Source organism: Poecilia mexicana, unplaced genomic scaffold, assembly GCF_051168715.1.
Source record: "Poecilia mexicana isolate PSO_F unplaced genomic scaffold, ASM5116871v1 scaffold_7, whole genome shotgun sequence".
Taxonomy (NCBI): domain Eukaryota; kingdom Metazoa; phylum Chordata; class Actinopteri; order Cyprinodontiformes; family Poeciliidae; genus Poecilia; species Poecilia mexicana.
In genome coordinates this window covers 17,476,617-17,502,414 of record NW_028263376.1, presented here as the reverse complement: position 1 = coordinate 17,502,414, position 25,798 = coordinate 17,476,617, and the positions used below count along the sequence as shown (strand labels likewise).

Sequence of the window (25,798 nt, the reverse complement as noted above, 5' to 3'; positions counted from 1 at the left end):
ACCCACCCATACCAAAAGATTTCAGTTTGAACACTTCTCTTATTACATTATTAGCATCCTTCACTAATATAAAGTGCCTTGCTCGTCCTTAAAAGAGGACAATCTTAAAAGTGTGGTGTGCATCTTTTGGGCTACTGTCCTGGACCCAAGTTAGATTGTTTGGAGTTTCTGTAAACATAGATTATTAAGTGCAGGAGGTCATGACTTTATGTAATATTCTTTCAAATGTGGATATTTTCATCAACTGTAAGCATAATATCATCATAATTAAGAAAAATAAAGGTATGAAAGAAGCATCTTTATGTTTAATTAACCTATGTTTCACTTATTGAAACGAGTTACTGAAATAAATGAACTTTTCAGTAATATTCTAATTCATTAGAAATGTTACCTGATGTGTCTATCTTCACATCCGCTCTGATATGGAAACTGGTTTCCTATCCCTGTTATAAAACATTCCCAAAGCATGATGCTACCGCCACCATGTTTCACTGTGGTACTCAGCTTTTCTCTCATCGGGTTAGATCACTTTCTTCCACATGCTTGTTGAGTCTTATGCATGGATTGTAGAAAACTGATTACTATGTTAAAAAAATGTCCAATTGTAAACATAGATGATGATAATATATTAAATTCATTCTTTTATTCAGTAGTAGACCCTATTTGTGAACATAAACCACATGTAAATGAGTCAGTAACAATAAAATGTTTTTTTTTTAAATTATGAATTAGTCCAGTGGTTTTATTACTGCGTAATAAAAAAATAGGTTTAATTGAAAATATGCATCATGGCTTTACTGTACTTTCACTTTTAAAACATGTACATCCTTTAAGATGTGTTCATATGACCTTAGCACTTCAGATGAATATTTTTACACATATTTTTTTTACTTGGATACAGTTTGTATGGTAGACTGTTTCTTGTGGATTCTTGATTTTCGTCATTACACGATCAGCCAACCAGGCGACGCCTTTTTATGAGTGTAAAATCTATGCAATACACCAGCAGATGTAACGACTCCCAACTTTTCCTCCACTCCGTCAATAACCTGAACCTGACAGCTGGTGGCAACACACAGTAATGGCATATCGATTCATAAAGAGAGGTAAATAAAACACATGGATTGGGATAAAAGTAATTTGAATAATAAAAAAGATGTTATATGTTTACATTCTCGCGGATGGATCTTGAGCAGGTGACACCTCAGAGGCTGGCCGGGACTCGTTGTTTAAATAGCCAGAGTGGGAAGTTTGATTGGTTGTTCCTCACAAACGGTTGGGAACATCTGCCGCCGAACAGCAGAACAACCACAGACATGTTTTTCAGTTGCAAAGCAGTTGGTTGGCTTAAACACATCGTAACGTAAACAAAATATTTAATAAATATTCACAAGACTTCCTGTAATTTGACAGGACTTTCTTTTTGTGTGTGTCATTTGGTTAAAAATAAAAAAGTTTATAATGCGGAGTTTAAAAGAATCACCAAACTGATTGAACATATCAAAGGAATCAGTTCAGTGAATTCAGCCGGTCTCTTCCTGTCCTTTCAGACTGACTCCATTATGTTCAGGTCAGAGCTCACCATCTGCTGGTGCTCATTGTTCTACTTTTTGACAAAAACATTTACTACTTCTTCCTTTGGCTGTTCTCTTACGGAGTTGCCTCCATCTCTCCCCATCTCCAGAAAACAGCCTCTGTCACATCTGTCCTCTTTCACCACAAAAACCTTTTATTTTTTCTGATTTTGGTGGTCTGCACAAGCACATTCCTGACTTGAAACTTTAATTTACCCTTCAAACATTATGTCTTTTTGTTGGTCATCTCCAAACCATATACAGCAACCGATCTCACCGTTTTAACTAATGAACTGTCAACCATCTCCATACATATTGTGATGACTTTCCAATTGGCTTCACTGTAAACTCCTTCTGTGGGAGAAAACTTGCACTTTATTTTACTGTCATCTGTGTGTCAATGTGTTCATGACTAATTGAAGTGTAAAGCACTTTGGAGTCCTCCGACTTGATAAAGCAATATAAATTCCAGCCAATAAGTCATCCAAGAGGTCAAAAGGGAACATGTAAAGCAACGCAGGTATCCCCTGAGTTGAGTGAAAATGGCCTCCATGGGAGAGTTTAAAGGCAAAAGTCATATTGGACGAAAAAGATCACATTTTCCTAAATGCAACAAAGTGGATCTTTCTGGAAAGTGGGTTTCTTTTTACGTCTGGCACAAAACTATAACAGACTTTCAGATAAATAACACCATACCAACAGGCAAATGTGATAGCAGTAATGGTTTGGGTTACATTGCTGCTTTATAATGACTTGCTGTGATTGGATGAACCATAAACTGAGGAAATACTACAACCATGGGAAAGTATGAAGGGAAAATCTGCTGACTAAAAAGAACACGAAGGTCCATCTGAAACTCTCCAATAAAATGTCCTGCTAATTCCCAAAAGGTTTTTTTGGGAAAATGCTAAGATGACTAAGAAAACCAAAGAGGGACTTTTTGGAAAGTGTGTATTCAATTACATCTGGTATAAAACTAAGACAACATGTTAGAAAAAAGAAAATTGTGCTGGCAGTAAGACAAGTAGTGTAATGTTTTGAGGGTCAGGTGTAATGGGAGAAACATGAAACATAAAAAAGTAAATCCCCCAGGAGAATGGCTGGCCGTCAGTACAAGACTATAACCACAAACATGCTTTGGTTATGCAGCAACACAATGATCTAAAGCCAACAAGAACCAAAATAAAAGTCCAAACTTGGAGGGTCAAGATGTGGAGTCATCTGAAACAGATTCCTCACACTCAACAACTCTCCAATCCGGCTGAAATGCAACAAATTTGTCGAAAAGGGAGGATCAAATCCTGCCTCAGAAATGTAAAAAAAGACTCATCGCCACATACTGCAAACACCTGAAAGCAGGATGGCATAACCAATAACTGGATTAGGGAGAAGTTACTGCCCTTTTTTCATCGTGGTCTGTTTGAATTTAATCTTAGGATCTATGTTATGTATGATATTTTATCATTTATTATTTTTAAAGTGTAAACTAGTAAATCTCATCACATCTACAAATGTTGTGGTGTTATGATTTTGTTTATACTTATCACTTGTCCCCATGAAAATAAACAATAAAGAAAGAAGAAAAGAAACAAGGGAAGCATTTAACACCCACAGCTAGGAAAATATGAGCAGTAAAACTTTCTTTTAACAAAAGTTTCCTCTTCTGTTAAAAGAGGAAACTGTGACATAAAACTGATCATAACAAGAAACATTATCTTTTTAACTAATGTTTTGTGGTCTTGAATTAAAAAGTTTTAAATATAGTCAAAGCCAAAACATGCTCTTCTTTAAATGAGAACGGTCATGTCTAGAAGTGTTTTTAAAATAGCAGCCACCAGAGGGCGCTATGGTGCCGCAGAAAGCTAGAGGAAACAGAAAAATGTAATATTTTTTAATTACAAATTCTTAATAATAGAAATAGATTATAAAACATAGTCTATTTTTAAATAATTAAAAACATAAGTTAAAATTATTTATCTAAATGTTTGCCATTCTCATCTTTCCGATTGGCTACCAGTTAAACCTATCAAGCTGCTTTGCTCGTCGTCAAGCTCGCAAGCGCGAAATGGAAACGTCTATCTGCAAAAACCGAAAGAACTCATGGCCAACTAAAATTAGAAGGCATGAGGCAGCATTTATGTTAAACGAATGTAATAGTTATTAAATAGGGAATTTATATATGAGAAAAGTTCATATTTCTTTAAATATTTTGTAGCACTGTCTGTGGGTTTACAAAAGGGGTGACCCCCCCAGACGCTGATAGTGTTTATGGGGCTGTTTTGAAACATTTTGGAAACCCTTGATTTAGAAGAAAGAGTAAGACGTTATAAGGGGGATGTATTTTTAAATCTCCTTGTCACGAGAGATACTGCTTTTGCATTAATTTCTTAGCTGTGGCAGTTAAGTGCTTCCGTAAGAGTTTTTTCCCCTCATTAATAAATAAATTCATCATTAAAAATAACTTTTTGTATTCATTTAAGTTGAATAAGTCTAAAATTAAACTTGACAATTTAAATGTGATATAAAAGCAAGAAGAAGACATTTAAAAACATAGGTGGTATATATTTTCCCCCTCAAAAAACAGATTTAATACCAAAGTAATGTGTAACAGTGTTATAAGTTTTAAACTATGAAGTATCTTGTGTGATTTTAGCTTACATTTTCTACAATTTCTAAAAAAGACAATAGTGAGATTAGAAGTAAATGATGAAGCTAGCACCTTACTTAAGGAGCATCTCATTGTGTTCCTGCAAAACAAATTTAATTTCAGTTCATTTCAAAGTACAATTAAAATCTGGTTTCACTTTGTGCCTTTTCAAACAACAGGCTTGGAAAAGTAATACTTTACAAGGCTCTAATACTTTCTATTTAGCTCCAACTTGGAAAATATTTAGAAATATCTGGATATTAAACTTCTTCATCTTCAGAGTCGGAGCTCATCCGACCCAGCTCTTCGTAATCTTTTTCCAAACAGGCCAGGTCTTCTCGGGCTTCGGCAAACTCCCCCTCCTCCATGCCTTCACCCACGTACCAGTGAACGAATGCACGCTTGGCGTACATGAGGTCGAACTTGTGGTCGAGGCGGGACCAGGCCTCAGCGATGGCGGTGGTGTTGCTCAGCATGCACACCGCCCTCTGAACACTGGCCAGGTCTCCGCCGGGCACCGCAGTCGGAGGCTGGTAATTAATGCCCACCTGTGGATGGGAAGACAACACTTACAAGAGATCTTGAGTCACATTTCTGATAAGGAAGGACACGTGGATGGTAGGACACATTGAAGGAAGGATAAGGAAGGAACAGAGGTGGGACAAGAATGGAAGGAAGGGGAGGAATAATGGCAAGGCAGCAATGGTGGTAGGACACAACTAAGGAACAGAGGTAGGACACAAGGAAGGTAGAGTGAATAAAAGGAAGAATGACAAGGCAGCAGTAGAGGAAGGACACAAAAAAGGAAGCAACAATGCGAAGAACGAATAGAAGTAGACCAGGAAGGAATGAAGGTTGGATACAAGGAAGGAATAAACGTAGGAAACAACTAAGGAATGAAGGTAGACTATCTACTTTCATTCCCTTCTTGCAACAAGGCAGATATTGTTCCTTGCAAGGTAGGAATGCAGGTAGGTCAAGGATGCAAGGACACAAGGAAGGAAGGCAGGATAGTGAAGAAAAAGAAGAATGACAAGACAGTAATAGAGGTAAGAAACGAGGAAGGAAGGACACTAGGAAGGAAGGAAAGAATGAATGAAGGAATGAATGCAGAAAGGAAGGATATAGCAAAGAGAAGGAAGAATGATACAAAGCAGCAATGAATGAAGTATGAAGGGATCATGAAGCAAAAAATGAAGATAAGAAATGAAGGATACAAGGAAGAAAGGACATAAGAAGGAAGGACAGACAGAGACGAGACATGGAACAAAGTTGGGAAAGAAACAAATTTCCATACTTTTTGTTTTATTTCTAAGCTTAGTCCTGTGGAGCTAACCTTAAAGCCAGTGGGGCACCAGTCAACAAACTGGATGGAGCGTCTGGTCTTTATATTAGCTATGGCGGCGTTCACATCCTTCGGGACAACGTCCCCTCTGTACAGCATGCAGCATGCCATGTACTTGCCGCGACGAGGGTCACACTTCACCATCTGATTGGTTGGTTCAAAGCAGGAGCTGGTGATCTCCGCCACGGTCAGCTGCTCGTGGTAGGCCTTCTCAGCCGAGATGATTGGCGAGTAGGTAACCAGTGGGAAGTGGACGCGTGGAAACGGGACCAAGTTGGTCTGGAACTCCGTCAAGTCAACGTTGAGAGCGCCATCGAAGCGAAGCGAGGCAGTGATTGAGGAAACGATCTGACCGATCAGCCTGTTGAGGTTGATGTAGCCGGGAGTCTCGATGTCCATATTGCGGCGGCAGATGTCGTAAATTGCCTCGTTGTCCACCATGAAGGCACAGTCAGAGTGCTCCAACGTGGTGTGGGTGGTCAGGATGGCGTTGTAGGGCTCCACCACCGCAGTGGAAACTTGGGGCGCTGGGTAGACGGCAAACTCCAGCTTGGATTTCTTGCCGTAGTCCAGTGAGAGACGCTCCATTAGGAGTGAGGTGAAGCCGGAGCCGGTGCCCCCTCCAAAGCTGTGAAAGACAAGGAAACCCTGCAGCCCTGTGCACTGATCCGTCTGAGAAGATAAAGGGTAAAGTAGGGGGCAAAAAGTACAGCCAATCATTCAGGAGTATCAGTAGGTAAAATAAAAGACTTGAACTTTTTCACATTTTATCCTGTTGCAAACCTCAACGTGACCTACATGCTTCCTTGAACAGGTTTGGATAGGTTTACGGGCTATAAAATACTTGTTCATTACATTGCTTGCTCTAAGTTATTGTTAGGCTGCATTCACATTGTAGTCTGAAGTGACCCAATTCCGATTTTTTGTCAAATTGGATTTTTTTGCCGTGGCCGTTCATTCTTCCAAATATATGCGACCTGTATGTGATCTCCAGTGTGACCAGGCAAACAACTTGAAAGTGTCCGGCATGTGCAGTAGAGGGCGCAATAACGTCAGCCTTCTCTGTGTTTTCCCAACCGCCATAAAAAGAAGTGCTCAGTGTTTGTGGAAGTAAACATGGATGCTAAGGGTGGAGGATAGTTTACACATTTGAAGTTGTTGACCAACTGGAGCAGGATATTAACAACTTAATCCTCATTACAGTCTGTCATGGTTGTTTTTCTTCCCGCAGAATAGTGATGTTTGTCGAGTATCAATGATGGTCAGGTCAAATGGATGCGACCTGGACGTTAGGTCACATTTGAATTGGATTCATATGGGATACCCAAGTGGCCCGGGTCACATCTGAAAAGAATCCGACTTGTATTGTTCAGACTGTCACGAAAAGATCAGATACAGGTCGCATTACGTCAAAAAAATCGGAATTGGGTCACTTCAGGGTGGAATCTGAACGCAGCCTACGATAGTAATTATGGTTACTATCTAACCTATTTTGAACTTCTTTCAGAATGAGAATGAGCTTTTGATTCAAACTGTATTGTCCATATATCAAAAAAACAAAACAGCCACTACTCTGATCAACAAAATTCAGATTTACTCTCACATAATTATTCTTCTTTTATCCACAGTTTTCACTCCACGCTGTTGTTTCTTGCTTTTAAGCAGTTATGAGGCAAAGTGGTGGAACCTTACACTGCTGCTGTGCAAGTTAACTCAGCAGGTTGTTGCTAGGTAACCATAGAATGAATGAGTTGCTAGGCAACCTCAGAGTGAGTGAGTTAGGTGATGGCACCAAGCTTCCTTAGCCGGCTAGAGCCTTTCCTCTGCTTACATCTTCCAGAATGCTGTGCAGTCTTTGAAAGGAGTTCAGTCAATATTCTATATATTGAATATTCTATCAAAAGTATTATCTATTGATACTGATCACATGTCTATTACGAAGTATTGTCCAGCCCTACTGCCACATTTAATTACTGACCATTTTCCGGATGCGCTCCATGACTCCATCGATGATCTCCTTCCCGACGGTGTAATGTCCTCGAGCATAGTTGTTGGCCGCGTCCTCCTTTCCAGAGATCAGCTGCTCAGGATGGAAGAGCTCTCTGTACTTCCCGACCCTCACTTCGTCTGGAGAGAAAAATTAAATTCAGAACAGGCACAATCTAACTGGATGTCTGCTTCAGTCTTCATTTCACCTGGCTGCTTTAACCATGGGTAAATGTCTGCAAAAAAACTCAGACATTTTCTACAAAAAATATGCCACAAAATCCAGTCCTCAAGGTTTTATGTCTTATTGTTTATTCAGATTTTATAGCAGAAACTTTTAAGCTCTCAAAATTTGTCTTTTTTTCTTGACATATATAGGGTTGATGTTTTCACTTTAAACAATGTCTTAGCAAGTATTTTTGGTCTGGTTTAATATCTTAGTACACTTTGAAATAAGACAGAACTAACTTATCTGTAACTTTTCAGCAAGATATAGAAGCTTGTTTTAAGTAAATAATTCCATAATATTGGTGAAACAGTACAAGTTTCATTGGGAGATTATCTCAATTATAAAATGTTATAAGTGAAATAATCTGCCTATAGAACTAGTACTTTTTCTATCAGGATTAAGGAATAATATATTCCAATATCTTGCTGAAAAGTTATTTATAAGCTAGATTTGTTTTATTCCAAGTATGCTAAGATATTTGCATTAGAAAATAGACAAAAATCACTTATTTTGTGTTTTTGCAGTGTTGTATTATAGTTTCAATCAGTCATATTCATCTAAGGATGTGTAATTTTAACTGTATCCTGTTTTGCTTGTAAAGCAACAGACTGTGGCATTTTTGTGGGTCCCCAACAGCATCTCGCTTTGGGTCCCCATAAGGCTAGAAACGGCCCTGGTGAAGATATCAAATGTGGGCTTTTTGAGCTGCTTTCCCTCAGACTGACTTTCAGCCAGCGAAATCAATTAATCAGAGAAATTTTAGATGTTTATTTTACCAAGAACATTAAATAAACATAGCAATCTCTCAAAATGTGTTGTAGCAAAGAACTAAAACTTCAAGTGAGAAGACAGAAAAGAGGAAGGGAAAGAATTTTAAAATGAAAATTAGTTTAATACTTCTGTAAAGATGTGCTCACCGATCACTGTGGGCTCCAGGTCGACGAAGAGCGCTCTGGGAACGTGACGACCAAAACTCCCAGTGTTGAAGAAAGTGTTGAACGGATCTTCACGGCAATTCGGAGCTACAGGACCGTCCAGGAAAACGCCATCAGGACCAACGCCGTGCTCCAGGCAGAACAGCTCCCAGCATGCATTTCCAGTCTGAACGCCTGCCTGGCCCACATGGATGGAGATGCACTCTCTCTGTGGAGGAAAATGTAAAGAAGATTATGGTTCCGGCAGCAAAAGACACAGAAAAGAGACAAATCAGTCACTTCCAACACAAACATTAAAGAATAAGGATATTAAAGGGCAACTAATAACTGCTTCATAAGATGAGTAATCTATAAAAATAAATAAAACCATGTGTAGTCCTGAGGAAACAAATATACTAAATATTAAATTAAGGTAAAGAAAGGTACAATAATTAAAATGTTACAATTGTCAAAAGTATTTAATGTAAATTATTTTTATTTAAAGTCAGTACTTATATAATTTAATGTAGATCTAATTATTACAAATTTTATTTTTATATATAAAAAAATCTAAAAAAGGAAAATTGTTTTAAATGATCACTTTCTTATTTATTTGCATTGTGTGGTTGGATTTAATTAAAATAAACACGCAAAGAAAACTTAAGCAGGCATTATTGAATATTTCTAAAAAAAAAAAAAAGTCAAATGTACCAAAAATTGTACAGAAGTAAGAGTATCACTAAAATATATTAAAAAATATTTTTGCTCAAGTAAAAGTAAAAAGTAGTGGTCCAAGAAATTACTCAAGAGTAAAAAGTGTTTCATAAAAAGGTCACCGATTTTATACTGCATTTAAAAATGCAGTATTTGTTTTTTAGACAAAAACAGTCTAAAATCATGTGCAAATTCTGATATTTTAAAGACAGAAATGACAAAAATATTATTTAGGCAGAAGGAAACACTTCAACTAAACTAGTACTTACAGGAGGTAGTGTGTGTATATGTATAAGTACTTTTTGTGACATTATATAATACTGGATCTTCTTGACCTTCAAATACATAATAGAAAATAAAATAAGAAAAACAAAGCTTGAGTATAAACAAGAGGTCCCACTCTAACATAAACTCCAGGTGTGTTTTCTTGTATGGTGAATTTTGGTTAAGATATGTTTGTTGATGATGAAGTTACAGTGAGTAAAGTATTCAGAAACTTTATTCAAGTAAAAATAAAAAGTACTGCATTCTAAAACTCCTCCTAACTGAAATTGTTTTCAAAAAAGTTACTCAAGTAAATGCAACTGAGTAAATATAACTAGTTGCCACCTCTGATTGGCACTATACAAATAAACTGAATTGAATTAATTTTAAATGGGCCTTTTCGCTAATTTATGTAAAAACATTTTTAAGTTATAAAAACAAATGGCATTCAGTAATTTGGATTACAGTCCAAAAAAAAAAAGTTGAGCAGAGACTAGCTTTATTATAGCAGTCTGTTGTTTTTCCAGCAGTCGTGTTTCAACATGCTGAGAATTTGATGTCGTCTCTGCTGGAGGGAGAACATCCCATTAGATGATTTTTCACTGTTGAATGACATTTGTAAGATAAACAACCAGACTGAAAAGGATTAAAACGTAAAACTGTTTTCTCCTCAATCTTGCACATTCCCAAGTAAAGTCTAGTTTTGGCCTCATTATATTTTCAGATTGGGTAAAATATGACATATTGCAACCAGGTAATTCAGTGAAAATAAACAGAAGAATGATGCATTAAAAAAAACAACTTTTTTTTCTTACCATGTTGATTGATCCAGGTGATGAAAGAAAACTATTTTGCAGACAGTGAAATTCCCCTGTAATGTCCCGGGACGCGTCTCATCCGACTCGGCGCGGCGTTGTGCGTCGCTTTTTATTTTAGGCTTCAGGAGGAGGGGGCAGATGGATGGAGGGAGGGAACGACTGTAACTTTCCTTCAACATCATTCCACTTCTCACACACAAAGAAAAATACGCAGAACTTCGCTTTTGTTCGTGGAAGTGTCTGAAATCTTCATTCATTACCAAACTTTGTGTCAGAAAAGCTTGATGGATGAGAATCAGAAAAAAAACTAATTATATCTGGATTTAATGTAATAGTTTGGAGTTTTCGTTAATCTAAGCAGTTATAAATAAATATGGAGTATTTACTTATTTTTTGTACTTATATTAAAATGGCAACGGGAAAAAAAAAAGTCATAGTTCTCAAGTTGTTGAATACTTAACCAGAAAACCATTTTTATAGTTTATTGAAGACTTATCAGAGCTCAAAACATAAAATATGGAGTACCACAAGGCTCAGTGTTGGCACCTAAGCTTTTTAATGAGGTTCCAACTTTAATTGGAACCTAATTAGTATTGGGACATTAATGTTTTAAACTCCACATTTAAACCTAAACTTTTTAATTTATATACTGATGAGACTGATGAAGTATCAACTATGTGTTTTTATTTGCTGCAACTTATTCATTTTGCCTTTTAGGGCAAAACCTTAAGAGAACTTCAACACTGAGAAAACTCGCCAAGTCCTTTGAAAATAAAGTCATTGAGTCTGTTTTGTTGAGCTTGACTAGACAAAAGAACAAAACCGTACTTCACAGCACTATGCTTGCAGGTTAAAAATAAAAAATTAATGTGGATTCTACCAAATTAAAATGCTTGAGAACATTTCCTGACCCAACAATAAACACTTAACATTGTAATTTAAAACAAGAAATATGAAGGGAATTTGGGCTAGGATTGTACGGCAGTTAAAACACCGATTAACTGACTTTGTGAAATGCACTGCCTGGTATAGAGCCGATTTGAAATGTTATCTTATCTGACTCATTGCATGAATCAACAATGCAACAATTTGTCTCCCAAATTGACAATTTGTGAGAACTTTTATTTTGCTTTCCAGACGACAGTGACATTCAGGCTTTGTGTCCTACATGTTTGTCTAAATCTTTAAAAAATTACATGCATCTGATATGCAAGACCTTGATCTCTCAATGTCGTCGAATTGGAGAAAAAAAATATACGAATCAAGTAGCACAGTTCAGTCGTGTTCTAAACCAATATTCATTTCAAAATATAACTTGATTGAAAGAAATAAACCTTCTGTGTTAAAGCGATTTCCATCTAAAAGTCCCATTTACATTATTGCGCACTGATGAGCATGCATATGCTGAATCAGTTCACTCCATAATAAGATAATGTAATATCAGTCAGATGGGAGGCAACGTGTTTGATGCAGGTGAAAGTTATAAGGCAAATAGCAGCAGGAGTCTTAATCTGCTCCACAGTTTTTCTTTTGATGGGTAAAAATATATTGCACTTCTGAAAAAATAATCTCACATGTGACAACAGACACCACTGTAGACTCATGCAAGTGGCGATGGGCTCCTTGAAAGTGACGCAAAGTCTCAATCTCTGTAGCGCAGTCCCAACCCTCCGCTTGCATATTCTGGCAACTTGGCATCCCTTCCTTCGTGGTTCTGTTAGTAGTGACATTTTAGAAAACGTCTAGCTGCCTGTCCTCCTGTGTTCGTCCTTCTTCTGGACCCAGGGTTACTTCTCTCGCAGAACGCAGACTCCCGCGTCGCACCGCTGGGTTGCCATGGAGGTGACGACCTCCCAGGAGTCGATAACCGGGTCGTAACATTCGATGCTGCTGAGGAGGGAGTTCCCGTCGTATCTAGGGGAGAAACAGAGGGACTGAGTCTCCACTATGAACTCATACTTTGTTTCTGACCTGTTTTGAGTTCTTTTTTTACCCTACTTCATGTTGTGATTTCTTGATTTTAAATGTCAGGCAGTAACAGCTCTGCATGTAGTAAATGAACACACTGAAAAACGTGATTAATTACAATTTATTTAGAATTTAACAGCGAGGCAATTATTTTCTTTATTGGTCTGGATATCGTTTTTTAACTTAATAAATTAAATTCCCATTTGAAAACTGATTTTGTAGTTACATCTTTGTTACATAATTTTAATATTTCTGTGTAAATGTGACTTATTATGCTTCCTTGAACAGGTTAAGATTGACCTATGGGTTAAACAAAACATGTTAATGCACAAAATAATTCTTAGATAATGAGATTTCATTGTCTCAGAAAGAGGTGTTTCTAAGCCGCCGGTTGCTAGGAGACGGACTGGGCTCAGGTTGGGTTGCTAGGTAACGGCGCAGCACCTATCCGTTGTCACGTAAGAAAAAAGAGTTTTTTTTAAATGGCTCACTTTCCAGGCACCAAAAAACATTGAATTATTGCCAAACAAATGGCTGGGTGTTTTTGGAAACAGTAGAGACCCAAATAGAAGAATAAAACTGTGTAAAATGTAGGATGTAAGATTTTTTTTTTATTTTTAACAGTTGAAACCAGAATAAAAATACACATATAATTTTCTTCTCACTGTCTGAAGTTAAAACTTCAAACTTCTCTTTCTTTAAGCCAGTTACAATGACCAAAATTGTCATTTTTTTATTTCCGAATTAAAAAATAATAAAATGTATTCAATGTCTTCAAAATCAGAAGTTTACATACATTTCCTCAGTATTTGCCTGCATTGCTTTGTTTCATTAAAGACACTGTATCATAACTGAGAAAAAAAATAGAAGGACAGACCTAAAATACATGTAAAAGTACATAATAAATTACAGTTTAGGCCTTCTTTGTTCAATAAATCTCTAATAAAACACAGAAAGACTAAATAGTGAAGAAAACCCATTTATTGTTAAACCATTGTGAAGTTCTGCTTGGAGGAGGCGTGTTTCTTTAAGTACTGTTGACAAATGGGATGTAAAGACTTTGTTTGAGCTTCATGGTTGTGAAAGCTTATATGGTGCAAAAAATACAACATATACCACCCAGCGTGACTCTGCTCTGTGATTCTGACAAACGAATGTCAGAATAATGTGGAGATGTTAGTTGATGCTTTCAGTGTTGGCGCCTTGCAGCTGACAGCAAAATTAATGTTGGGAGTCTTTTACATACAAGCAGGAACAAAGTCAGTCTGAGCAAAGCCTATCTGATAAAATAAACCACTGCTACAACGTAATTTATATAACCTCCCCTCGCACTAACAATAATAAAAAACACATTAGATTTACTAAAACAAAAAACATTACTAATAAGCAGTGATAGGAACAACTAACTAAAAAGCTAGCTGCGATAACCCTAAAGCGCTAATAATAAACATGAGTTCGGATAAAGCGAACATGAGTTTGCTTTATTAGCACAGTATTCAGTGGATGCTAATGCTAAAGCGCTAACTTCAATTCAAATTGTCTTCCCTTGAAGGCAACAACCCTCAGACTTCAGGGTATTTTTTTACATATTGCATATATATTGCACATATATATTTTGTTTCTGTACAATTCTTGTTTGAAATAAAGTTACTGGAAAAAAAGAGAGACAAAATAATAGGAAATAGAACTGCTACGTTAGCAGTCTTCACCTGCTTCAAAATAAGAGCATGAATATAAACAGAACTACTTGAAGAATTCAGATATTGAACTTTATACAACTGATAGTAAATTAGCGCTTTAGAATGTAAACAGAAAAATTAACTTATGGGAAGCTAAGTGCCCTAGATGTTTTAAAAGTTAGCAAAAGCCCCAACTAAAAAAATAGCTAGCAGAAATGTAGCCACCATTGCTAATAAGGTGAAATTAAAAAGGAAAACTAATCCCTCCCAAGTTGGGACGTTAAGAGAGGTTAGGATGTTTAATCTCACCCGGCAATGGCGTAGAGTCGTCCTCTGAGGACAGTAGCTCCTACGTAGCACCGTGGCGTCGTCATGCTAGCCACCGTGGTCCAGTAGTCTGTCCTGATGTTGTAAACCTCCACTGAGTCGAGGTGTGAAACGCCATCAAACCCTCCCACAACATAAATGTGATCATTAAGTAGCGCCACACCAGCCCCTGAAGACAATTTGGATGTTTCAGATGAGGAGTAAAATTCATGTTTTAATCTGTTTTCTTAACTCACCTGACCGCTTCGTGGCCATGGGTGTCACACTGGTCCAGTGACCCGTGTGTGGGTCGTATCTTTCCACTGAGTTTAGGATATTTAGGCCGTCATAACCACCTGGAAGGAGGAAAGCTGTTTAGATTAATGTGATCTGTTAACTGGTTCTATTTATGGTAATATTTCATGTTTCTAAAGCTGTATTGTCTTTACATTTTTTCATTTTCTCATGTATTAAAATTGATTTGGGAGTTTTTTTCACTCCAGTTTTACAGCTTTGCAGCTGTTAACATTGGATTGCTGCAGCGTCAGTCAAACAACGCATGATTGTTTGTCACTGCATGTTTGTCCAGGAGTGAATGCCGTAAGTTGATGACTTGATGCAATCTGCTGAGTTTCCTTAGATAGAAAACATTTTAACCAATTTGAATAATAAACTCAACATGACTGTCTTTTTTTATATAAATGGGATCAGTTGATATGTGTGTATATGGTTTGGAATTTGTCTGTATGATTGGATTAAATTTACTTTTTTGCTTTGCAAAGTGCCTTGAGATGACATTTGTTGTAAAGTGACGCAATATAAACAACAGAAGTCCAAAGTGTCTACAGACATAATCAGCACAGAACAGGACTGTCACTGAATGGTAAGTCAACAACAAAACACTTGTCTTTTCCAACAGCAATTGCATACGCGCATACAGTGGTAAACCCAGCTAACCAAACATGCTGGGTTTGGTTACTTGGCAACCGCTTCGGTTGCCAAGTAACAGGCTGGACTTGGCCGGGGTTGCTAGGTGAAGGGCAGTGCCTGCTTATTTGTGGTATTACATTTCGGAGGTTTTTTGAAATGGCTCATTTTCCAAAGACAATCTGGGTGTTTCACATTTTTTTTAAGTGCATGGGTTGTTTTTAGAAGCAGTAAAGACCCAAATGGAGGTGCAAAGATGTTGTTCAAAATGTAAATTTTGCACAATAGATTCCGCTTTAAAAACTAAATAAAAACACAGAGAAAAACCACATTTTTCTCCATCTAAATATAGTTCAGGTTCTGAGAACTTAATCTCATTTCAAAGACAAATAATACAAGCAACTGTGTTGTAAGAATACATTTTATGAACACCATACCTAGACAGTAGATCAGCCCACTGGCCACCACCAGACCAGCTCCTTCTCTAGCAGTCTGCATATCTCCCAGCATGCTCCACTGGTCGATATTGGGGTCATATCGCTCCATGCTGGTGTGCCGTCGGCTGCCATCGAAGCCACCGGCAACATAGATCATATCTGTTGAAACCCAAATAATACACCTTCTGACTAAATAAATTATTGATTTTTTTTATTCCTGAAGCAGATTCTTCAAAGAATTATCTTGATGGTAAACCACCTGAAAATATTTACCTCCCAGGGTCGTGGCCCCAGCGAGGCCACGGCGTACATTCATGGTGGCGACGGTGTACCAAACGCCGTCTTCGTCTGCAGTGTAGTCCAGGCACTCCACCGAGCTGAGCCTCGACCGGCCGTCGTAGCCTCCGATCACGTAAACTCGATCGTGTAGCGACACAGTGGCAACATAGCGCCTTTTACGGGCGATATTCTGGTTTGGATACACAAGTTATCGATTGATGAGTTGATCTAAAGTTGATTGGGTTAATCGACCAACTTACAATTAATTGATAAGTGGACATTTTCTTAAAAATGTTAGTTTTCTCTTGTCTCAAGAAGCCTGATCAAGTTTGCATAACATGAAGGGCTAAATTTTTCATAATATGCTGAATTAAAAAGAAACTCATAAAATTTAAGACTATGTTGAGTCACCTGTATTAAATACTAACTGAATGGAAAATTATGCTTTTTCCATATTATTAAATTTAGACGTATTCATAGCATAACAAAACTGAAACTTCTTAGGTTGCTGAATAGAAAAGTAAAAGATGGAAAAAAATAAAATATGTTAAACATTTAATCCCTCATTAACAGAAAAATTTCATACTGAAGTACAGTCTGTAGCGGATCCGATGTTAAAACTGCTTAGTGAAGTTCATTAACTCACCACAGTCTTCAAAATTAGCCATGTTTATTGGCAGCATTAATTTTTCTGCGATATTTTCTTATCACATCCTCGCCTTCGTATCACAGTAGTAACTTTTTGAAGCCGTTGACGCAGCTCCGCTTTGCTCCTGCGCTGAATAAGCGCTATTAATGTTAAACTTGAGGAGTTTTTTTTTAAGTGTTTATATTTCAAAACAGAACCGCATCAAGTGCATTTTCCATCTCACACAGGACTCCGTCTGGGCCATTTCTCTTTACCGTTATGATTTGGCTCCGCCATCTTGTATCCTGTCTCAACGGCTCCGCTTAAAATGACCAGCGGCGCCCTCTGCTGGATGGCGGCCAAACTACAACCCCAAAAGTAGTTAATCGATCGGAATTAATTTTAATCTAATAGTTACATTCAATTCAAAAGTACTTTAATGATCCCAGAAGTAAATGAACAGTTGCTATAATTCATTAATCCAGATTCTTCAAAGAGTTATTTTAGATGGTGAAGGCTGTTGGCAGGAAAGAGCTCTTGTAGCAGTCTGTATTACAGCGAATCTGAAGAAGCCTCTGACTGAAGATACTCTGTTTTCTAAAGAGTCTCATGAAGAGGATGGTCATGGCTGTCAATAATTTTCTTGATCTTATGAAGAATCCTACTTTGCATTGTCATCTCCAGAGGTTTCACAGTCGTCTCCAGAACAGAACCAGAACAGAACCAACCTTCTTTATCAGGCTGTTGAGCCTTCTTAGGTCCCTGGCTCTGAATCTGATGCCCCTACAGATGACGCTCTCAACAAAAGGCTTATAGAAGATCTGCAGCATCTTGGTGTAAACCTCGAAGGATCTGAGCTTCCTCAAGAAGTACAATTTGCTCTGTCCTGTCTTGTAAATGACTTCAATAAACCATTAATCATAAGTCGATTAATTGTTTACATCCCCAATCCCGAGAATTAAAACCTCAAGCTGCTTCTTCAAAATTTTAACACTCACAGGCAGAAAGCTCCATTCCTGGGTTTTGGGATCATATTTCTCGACTACATCTATTGGCGACTGCTGGCTGCCGAAGCCACCTATAACCAGCAGGACTTCTTTGGCACCTAAGAATGAACAGTGTGATTAAAATGCTTGAAAATCAGAGACGTGCACTTAAACAAATTGCAGCTGAAAGCAGGGCTCCTACCTAATCTGGCTTGTGTGCGAGGACCCTGCATCTCACTCCTCAGCTCCGGTCTTAAGTGGAATTTTTTGGCCTCATCAACGAGGTCTCGACAAGGCAGGCTACATCGAATGAGAGGCTAAAACATGTGAAAACCTGTTTAATTATGGTGTGATAAATGCTTCAGCAGGAGATCTTTCATCTGACGCTGGGCGCCTGATTACACAACAACCTGTTTGCGGGTCGCCTGGCTCACCTCAGCGTCAATGACATCTGTAATGTAGCGGGGGGTAAGGAGCGGCATGCGGACAAACTCCAGCATGTCTGGGAGGTAGGGCTCTCGCTCTTTCCTGTTGTGTTTCACCCAGTTCAACACGGCCTCAAACACAGGCTCCTCTGAATCCACCTGGACACAAACCACAGCAGAACATCTTAAAGGAAGAGACGCGGGCAACGTTTAGAGAAACTGTACAACCGCAAGGAGCTGAATGTTGAGTAATTTTGCATAAAATCAAAATGCAGTCATTTACACATAATTTAACAACGTAAAAAGGCAAAGTTTGTTAAAGGTGACCTGTTATGCTTCCTTAAACAGGTTAGGATAGTTCTATGAACTATTACATTTTTGCACAAAATCATTCCTAGATATTTAGATTTTAGTCTGCTGTTTTATGGCCTCTTGTCACATTAAATATGAATAAGCTGCTGCTGGCCACGTCCCCCCAACTCAACGTTTACACTCGCATGTGAAAATGGCTGCAAACAGATGCACAATTATACAACCATACATCTTTGAAAAGCATTAGAAGAGCCTCCTGCACAACCAACAGGAATGCAGCGAGTGGTTTCTGGATGGTAAGTCAACAACAAAACACTTGTCTTTTCCAGCAGCCATTGTACAGTGTATATAGCGGTGAAACCAGCTGACCAAACGTGTTGCAACTTTGTGTGAGTTGCTAGGTAACGGTGTAGTGCTCCTTGTGACTTAATACTAGTGAGGATTTTGAAGCGGCTCATTTTCCAGACACCAAAAAGCTATTACGAGAAAAACAGCTGTGGGTTTGGGCTGTTTTAAAAGCAGTTGAGACCCAAATGGGAGCATAAAATGTGCAAAATTTATAATTTGTGTCAACATAAGATTGAAACAGAGAGAGACAATCAGCTCATGTCTTTACCTCAAGAATTTTTTCCACATTTTGTCGCATTGCAACCACAAACTATTTGTTCATTTCACATAAACACGTCGCTGATGGTAACCAACTGTTAAGTTAAGGTCTGATTTTTTCTCTTTCTCTAAAATCTTTATATGAAGCAGATTTCCTCTCTCACACAGGTTGTCTGTAGATCTTCCGGACTGCGGTAATTTAAATCATTTTCTTGCACCAAGCGAAGCACGATCTGTTCATGTAACAGTGCAATCAGCCAAAGGTGAAACAAGCCCTAAAATCCTCAAAGATGACAGAGTCCGCTTTGACTGAGTGCAAATTATCCGTGACTGCCTTTCACATGTGTAGTCTAGTTTTCTCTTAAAAATAACAAAAATCCCAGGAAAGATAATTCGACACAATTGATGATCTATAAATCATCCTGTGGTAATAACTGTGTTTTCACAAAACAAGGCATGTGGTTGGGAAACAGGAATTTCCTGAGCACAAAGGCAAACTTTAATCAGGTTCAGTTCTCTGCAATTTCATTGTCAGGCCAATCCACAAATCCAAAGATGGCGGGTGGATGGCAGGAGGGGAGGTGGGTAGTGGTGAGATTAAAGCGAGTTGATACTTGCTGTTCCCTTTCCCTCACAGGTTCTTGACAGATAGTAAGAAAGCTGCAAAAATCAGGCTAAATTTGCACTTCTTCAGCAATATTAGAGCAGGTTTTTAAACACTTAAATACCTAGCAGAACAGAAACCTGCTACTGAAGCTGTCCTACCTGGATTTCATCACACTTTATGAGCTTCTCAACTTCTGTCTGGCTCAGGAGCATGAACTCCTCGTGCTGAACCACCTCGGAGAAATGCTTCTGGGAAAAGAGCTCGGCGGCCTGCATCAGGTCGAGGCAGTTGTGAGTTTCGGCGAAGTCCCGAATCCCCAGGCAGTTTGACGGATCGAGCTGAGACTCTAGGAAGTCGCAGCACGCCCTTTTCACTCCTGAGCAAAACACAAATATGTTTGCAAATAAACAAGCATCATTGCAGATTTCTGCTAGGGCTGAAACGATTAATCAGATTAATCGTGATTAATCGATTAGTGAAATAATTGTCAACAAATTCAGTAACTGATTAATCGTTAAATGGCGTATAAAGATTTTTTTAAAAGCCATTTGGTGAAAAGAAAAACGGTAAACAAGCAGAAACTGTAAAAAATAAATCCGTTTTGCAATTAAGATAAAAACACCTTTATCTATGAAAATGTTTTATTCAAAACTCCTCAAGTTGTATCGTTTTAACTTCACTAAAGTATTATTGCATTGTTTTCAAATAAAAAAAGGAATTGGATTGTTTATTTGAGTGTTTAATGTATTTCTGATACTTCATAAAAAAGTCTTAAGTGGTTAAGTTAAAAATCTGTAGAATAATCGGATAGATTAATCTACTGATTAATGTTGCAATATATTGATTAATCTATTGATAAATTAATCTATAAAAAATCTGATTAATTGTATCGATAGATTAATCGGCAGATAAATCTATTGATTAATGATCAAATGACTTAAATTTCGAGTGTGGAAAAGCAGAGATTATTTTATTTTGAAAAAATGATGCCAAGTTTAATCACTGTCACAGAGAAATCTAATTATAGATTCACTGCCACAGAAGTCCTACCACTTAATTACAGCTGAAGAGACTCTACACCTTTTCAATCGCCGTGGGAAATAGGAACTGAGGATAGCCTGTGCTGATACTACAAAGACAATCTGGATCAAATAAACTTTTACATTAAAGTGGAACAATCATCCATGAACAGAAAGGTACCTTTAAGCTGAAGCAGACATGCTGCAGGTAGCAGCTCCTGCACGTTTTCCACTGTGACGAGAACCGTCTCTGTGTACACAAAGTCCAGCAGGATCTCCATAGTTGATGCCGTGAGTCCCTGGATGTCGACAAAAGATTTCCCCTTTTCTGCAAGCTGCAGGTTTACAATGAGATATAACATTAGGAGGTTAGTTTAACTTATTACCAAAAGAGCCACACACACCTAAAAGCTCAGTAATATAAATCCAACCCCATTAACATTTGATTAAATGCAACTTGGATGTTGGCTACATGCATTTTTATCGACATAAACAAGCTTCTGCCACATTTTACCATTTGTTACCCAGAATTGGAAGAATTTGCATTTGTCTTTTGAGCATAATCTTCAAATGTTCAGTTTTGTCGAGTTCATGATTTTCCAAAAGCTTTATGCTAGCTTGTGTAGAAACCAATTCTACACAAACTGATATTTCTTATCATGATTTAAGTGTGCTAGGATTAAAATGATTACTCAAAAGTGAATAAAATGTGTACAGTTTGACAATTTACAGTTTAAAAACTCTCATGCATAATTATTTTAAATATTAGAGACTATACTAAGGCCCTCTAGCAAACTTGCATATTTATTTATTAGATAGTTAACGAGGTTTTGGAGTGTAGTTGGAGTGGAAACAGTTTAAATACCTCACTCATATTCTTTTAGTCTGTATTGCTTTTGTGGATAATTTATCGTTTTTATTTTTGAAGTAAACAGTCAAACCTTAAGAAGATCCCAGCTGTTTTTTCTTTTTGTGATCAAGTAGATTGCAAGAGGAGAGCATCAAACTTATGGCTTGACTGATTAGGAACCAACAGCTTGGTTTATATTTTCTATTGCGACTTGTCATGTTTGTTTGGGATCGTTATCCTTTTTGAATATCCTTTTAATTTTGTCTGAGAAAATTAAGAGAGAAGATGATATTTTAGGGTCAAACTAGATAAAAATGTATAAATTTCACTGCACTGAAAAAAGTATGCTTGGAAGCGACAAGATGAAGTATTGAAAAAAAAAAAATCAGTCCCAACTTTAAAACATGGGGATGGCAGCATCATGCTATAAGGCTGTGTCACTGACAGTTGTACTGGTGAATAGCAGAAACTAAGTGGAATAATGAAGGAAGTCTATCAACAAAACATTTATTGTCAATTAACCTTCTAAGCCACCTTAGCTAAAAAGAAAAGAAAAAGCTTTTCATTTGTTTCTGAAAGGAAATCAAACTTCATTTACATTAAAAAAATCAAGTCCGAAGTTATTTATACTGTTCTCAATAATCATTAAAAAAATCTTTATTGGCTTCATGGCAACAAAACCTTAGACTGTTCAGACTGCAAACACTCAAATATCCGGTTATGCGATTTAGTGACATAAATTAGATTTTTTGGGGGGTAAAAAAAAAAATTGGACTTTGCCTTTTTGTGAACGAAGCCTTACTGCTGACCTGTTTTTCTTTATTTTGGTTAAAATCAAATATGCAATACAAAAACACGGACATCTTTACAAAGCATATTGTGAGTAACGATGCTCTCTCACTCCATTTTGTTTAAACTTATCAAAACTTTTCTCTCCAGCTTTGCCTAGTTGGTGCGCGTCCGGCAGAGAAGTGAGTGCCGTCGTGTTTCTTTGAAACACAGGAAAACATTTTTACCTCGCTGGTGAACATGGCACAGAAATAGTCGCTGCAGGCGGCCAAGACGATCCGGTGAGCAGGGAAGTCGGTGCTGTCCACCCTCAGAGTGATGTCACAGAGCGTGTTGCTCTTGCGTAGAGAGTTCATTGCATTGAGGATGGACTTGGCGTGGGAATTCGTCATGATGTCTTTGGGAGCCATGCTGCCACCGGAATCCGTCAAGGATCTCAAACTACCACAGGAATCTGAAAGAAAACCAAAGGGAAAGTTTCAGAAAAGACGAATTAAAACTGAACCCAAAGCTACAAAACCGGTTTAACATACCCGGGTTTTCCTTTTAACCTGTGATATACATGTTCATCTTTTAGTGAATGCAATAACTGATTTTTGTCTGTATCTGAGTTATTCGTACTGTTAGACCTGCATGATATTAAAAAATTGTACAATATCAGTTGCCAAACCTGCCTGTTTTATTCTTGCCTTTCTTTATCATCTGTGCTTTTAGCATCTGAGTTTGATGTAAGCAGTCTGTCCACTTGGCTAAATATTACATTAGCATGAAAAATGCTAAAATTAGATTAATCTAAAAAATTCCTAGTTTTTTCTAGCAAATGTTCAACTTTTCCAACTCAGAAATATTATTTTTTCCAGAACATTTTTGAAGTTAATCTCAGTTTTCTTTTCTTTTTTAAGCATTTTTTTTTTACTTTTAGAGCTCAAAATTATCTTTCGTTTGTCTTTTTTAGAAAATTTCTGAGTTTTTAAGAGAAAATGTATTCTTTATTTTTGTCCGTTTACAACACCTAATTCCTAGTTCAGAAAACCTGTAGTCACTGAGTTACAGCCGGTTCTCTGAAAAGACAGAGATTGAATGTTTAGATTAGTTTCACTAATATTTTAGGACATTGTTTTTTTTTTTTTGTTTTTTTTTGCGTAACCCAAACTGTAAAAATTAAAGTAAAAATGTTAATTTACACAACCAAAACTACCGCTTGGTATTAAACTGGTAATATTTAAGTTATTATACCTAGACACACATTGAAACACATTCAATAAAGTGAATTCATCAGCTTACATTGCACAATAGGTGTATTATAAATAAAAAAATAAATAAAACAAAAGCAGTAAGAGAATAACAAAGATCTGCCATATCAGGAATGGAGTCAAGGCCAGTTCTTCCAAGACAAAGACCAAGAAAAAATCAGCTTGAGATCAGTCTTGAGGCCTCCATCCCTGCTTTGGATACATTAGCCAACAATTATTGCACTCAAAACTGTTATTTTTGAAATATTAATGTTGCACATACTTATACTGCAATGATGACAACGTAGTCGCAATATATTGTGCAGCTCTATATCTGATATTACATTTGCAGAGGAAATTTGAAAACACAGAAATTATGTTTATACCAGTTAAGAGAATTGTTAGGTGTGACAATTGTACTTATTATATACAAAATAAGACTGTTTGGCATCCAAAATACCTTTAAAAAAAACTACAAAATCAAACTTATCTACAAAAATATATAAAGGATTGACTTCCTACTCATAATTCCTCTAGTGAAAAACTATAAAGACTTTTTTCACTCCTTTTTGCATGAGGGTTTGTTGAGATACAACTTACCGTTTAAAGATCTGAACACTTTTTCCACCACTGGGAGGCAATAACTATAGCTACACATGAGCTAACAGTCTGCAGCAGTCAACGACAGCTGACGGCTAACGCCAACGCCAGACAACAAACTCAGGAAAGCACAGCGATATGAAGCGGGCTGCACGGCCCAGGAAGACAACACAAGAAGCGACACACACAGAACAACTTGGCAAGAATTTGCATAATACCTGTCGCGGCAGTAAGGCAGATTCAAAGCGCCTAAGCTAAGTTGCTTTGCTAGCTAACGTTAGTAGCACCAAAGTCCCCCCCAGCTCTTGAATGCTGTCAAATTAGTCTAATCTGTCATGGCTCCTGCCAACTCACACCATGTTCGGCCTCGGCGGGGACGTAAATGTCTACAATTTCAGATTAAACTCATATTATTTCGGACACGATCTTTATAAAGAAACTAAGCTGCAGCAGGTCACAGTTCGACCACCAGAAGAAACAGCAGCAGCAACGACTCCTCAGATGGGACGTAAACAGACATAGAGATTGAAGAATAGACGTCGCATGAGCGTCGGGGACGGACGTCAACGTCGCCGCCATATTGTGGTAGGCATTTTTGGTGAGACAAAGTTGTGCACGTTTCAAAGATCTGTTGTGTACGGTCATTGTAGAAAGAAATACAGGAGGTATACATTTTGTACAAAAGTTTATGAAAAAAAGGACATTTCTGAGTTTCCAAAGTCCAAAGGTAAAAAAAACAAACAAAAAACTTTTGAAACTCAGAAGTTTTGAGATTAATCTTAGAAATGCTCTGAAAAAAAAGCTATTTTTGAGTTTGAAAAGTAGAATATTTGCTATAAAAAGTTAAAAAACTTTTTAGACTAATCTCAAAGTTTTGAGAAAAACATGGGAAGTTTGAGTTTCCAAAGTTGAAACTGAGAACATTTCCAAAAGTCAAACATTTTTGATTATGAAAACTCATAAATTTTTATGTTCATGTCAGAAATTTTCTAGAAAAAATATGAACATATCTTGAGAAATTTTTTAATTTTCCAAATTTAGAAAATTCCTTGTCTTTTTCTAAAAAAGTTCAGACATTGACTAATGAGATTTTTGGAGGAAATTTACTCTTCCTATTAGTTTTGTTGTATATACAATGGCTCTAATTCAATAATTTACATACACACTTAAGACTTAAAGCAATTAATGTTGGTCTTTTTATAAATCATATATATATATATATATATATATATATATATATATATATATATATATATATATATGTATATATATATATATATATATATATATATATATATATATATATATATATATATATATATATATATATATATATATTTGGATTGTTTGTTTGGGAAGTCAGAATACCTGGGAAAAAGTTGCCTTTGAAAATCAGACAGGCAGATTTACTTCCTCTTTTTTAAATCCTTTCTTAAATCGTGTTTTTTCCTTTGGCTTTTGACTCAACTTGAGGTATTGGTTTAATTTCTTAATTGTTGTTTTTTATTTCTCTTATAATTATTTTAGTGTGCAGCACTTTGGCCAACGGTGTTGTTTTAAAGTACTTTATATATAAAATTGTATTATATTGTATTGTATTGATGTTTTTAAAATACAATTTAATGTTAGTGAGTGAATGTTAGTTAGTGAGTGGTGT

At 37.0% G+C, this 25,798-nt stretch overlaps 2 protein-coding genes across 3 annotated transcripts; both read right to left on the bottom strand.

Moving 5' to 3' along the window:
• Positions 1 to 4,313: 4,313 nt before the first annotated feature.
• tuba5 (tubulin alpha 5) lies at positions 4,314 to 11,461 on the bottom strand. Its single transcript, XM_014985286.2, has 5 exons — positions 10,489 to 11,461; positions 8,699 to 8,924; positions 7,545 to 7,693; positions 5,558 to 6,238; positions 4,314 to 4,769 (listed from the first exon to the last, which is right to left on the bottom strand). Exons 1-5 carry the CDS (start codon positions 10,489 to 10,491, stop codon positions 4,482 to 4,484), a joined length of 1,347 nt encoding a protein of 448 aa, XP_014840772.1. The 5' UTR covers positions 10,492 to 11,461; the 3' UTR covers positions 4,314 to 4,481.
• A 118-nt stretch (positions 11,462 to 11,579) lies between these two features.
• On the bottom strand, positions 11,580 to 24,664 carry klhl12 (kelch-like family member 12). 2 transcript variants are annotated; one of them, XM_014985258.2, is made up of 12 exons: positions 24,142 to 24,664; positions 22,537 to 22,763; positions 20,852 to 21,005; positions 19,810 to 20,027; positions 18,136 to 18,285; positions 17,904 to 18,018; positions 17,714 to 17,820; positions 16,082 to 16,277; positions 15,809 to 15,967; positions 14,702 to 14,800; positions 14,448 to 14,634; positions 11,580 to 12,405 (listed from the first exon to the last, which is right to left on the bottom strand). In XM_014985258.2, the coding sequence occupies exons 1-12, from the start codon at positions 24,197 to 24,199 to the stop codon at positions 12,279 to 12,281; spliced, it is 1,797 nt and encodes a 598-aa protein (XP_014840744.1). In that variant the 5' UTR covers positions 24,200 to 24,664; the 3' UTR covers positions 11,580 to 12,278. The 2 variants fall into 2 exon arrangements, with proteins under 2 accessions (XP_014840744.1, XP_014840758.1); XM_014985272.2 differs by having other exon boundaries at positions 24,360 to 24,664.
• Between the last annotated feature and the right edge of the window lie 1,134 nt (positions 24,665 to 25,798).

Excerpts from the sequence above, each read along its gene's own strand:
- tuba5 (XM_014985286.2), bottom strand. Across the intron at positions 7,694-8,698 it reads CCTGGAGCCCACAGTGATCG|ACGAAGTGAGGGTCGGGAAG; the intron begins GTGAGCACATCT and ends TTTTCTCTCCAG. Across the intron at positions 6,239-7,544 it reads TGGAGCGCATCCGGAAAATG|ACGGATCAGTGCACAGGGCT; the intron begins GTCAGTAATTAA and ends TTATCTTCTCAG.
- klhl12 (XM_014985258.2), bottom strand. The coding sequence starts at position 24,199 with ATGTGTAGCTATAGTTATTGCCTCCCAGTGGTGGAAAAAGTGTTCAGA. Across the intron at positions 21,006-22,536 it reads GTGCCATGTTCACCAGCGAG|CTTGCAGAAAAGGGGAAATC; the intron begins GTAAAAATGTTT and ends GTAAACCTGCAG. Across the intron at positions 14,801-15,808 it reads TGGGCTGATCTACTGTCTAG|GTGGTTATGACGGCCTAAAT; the intron begins GTATGGTGTTCA and ends TCCTCCTTCCAG.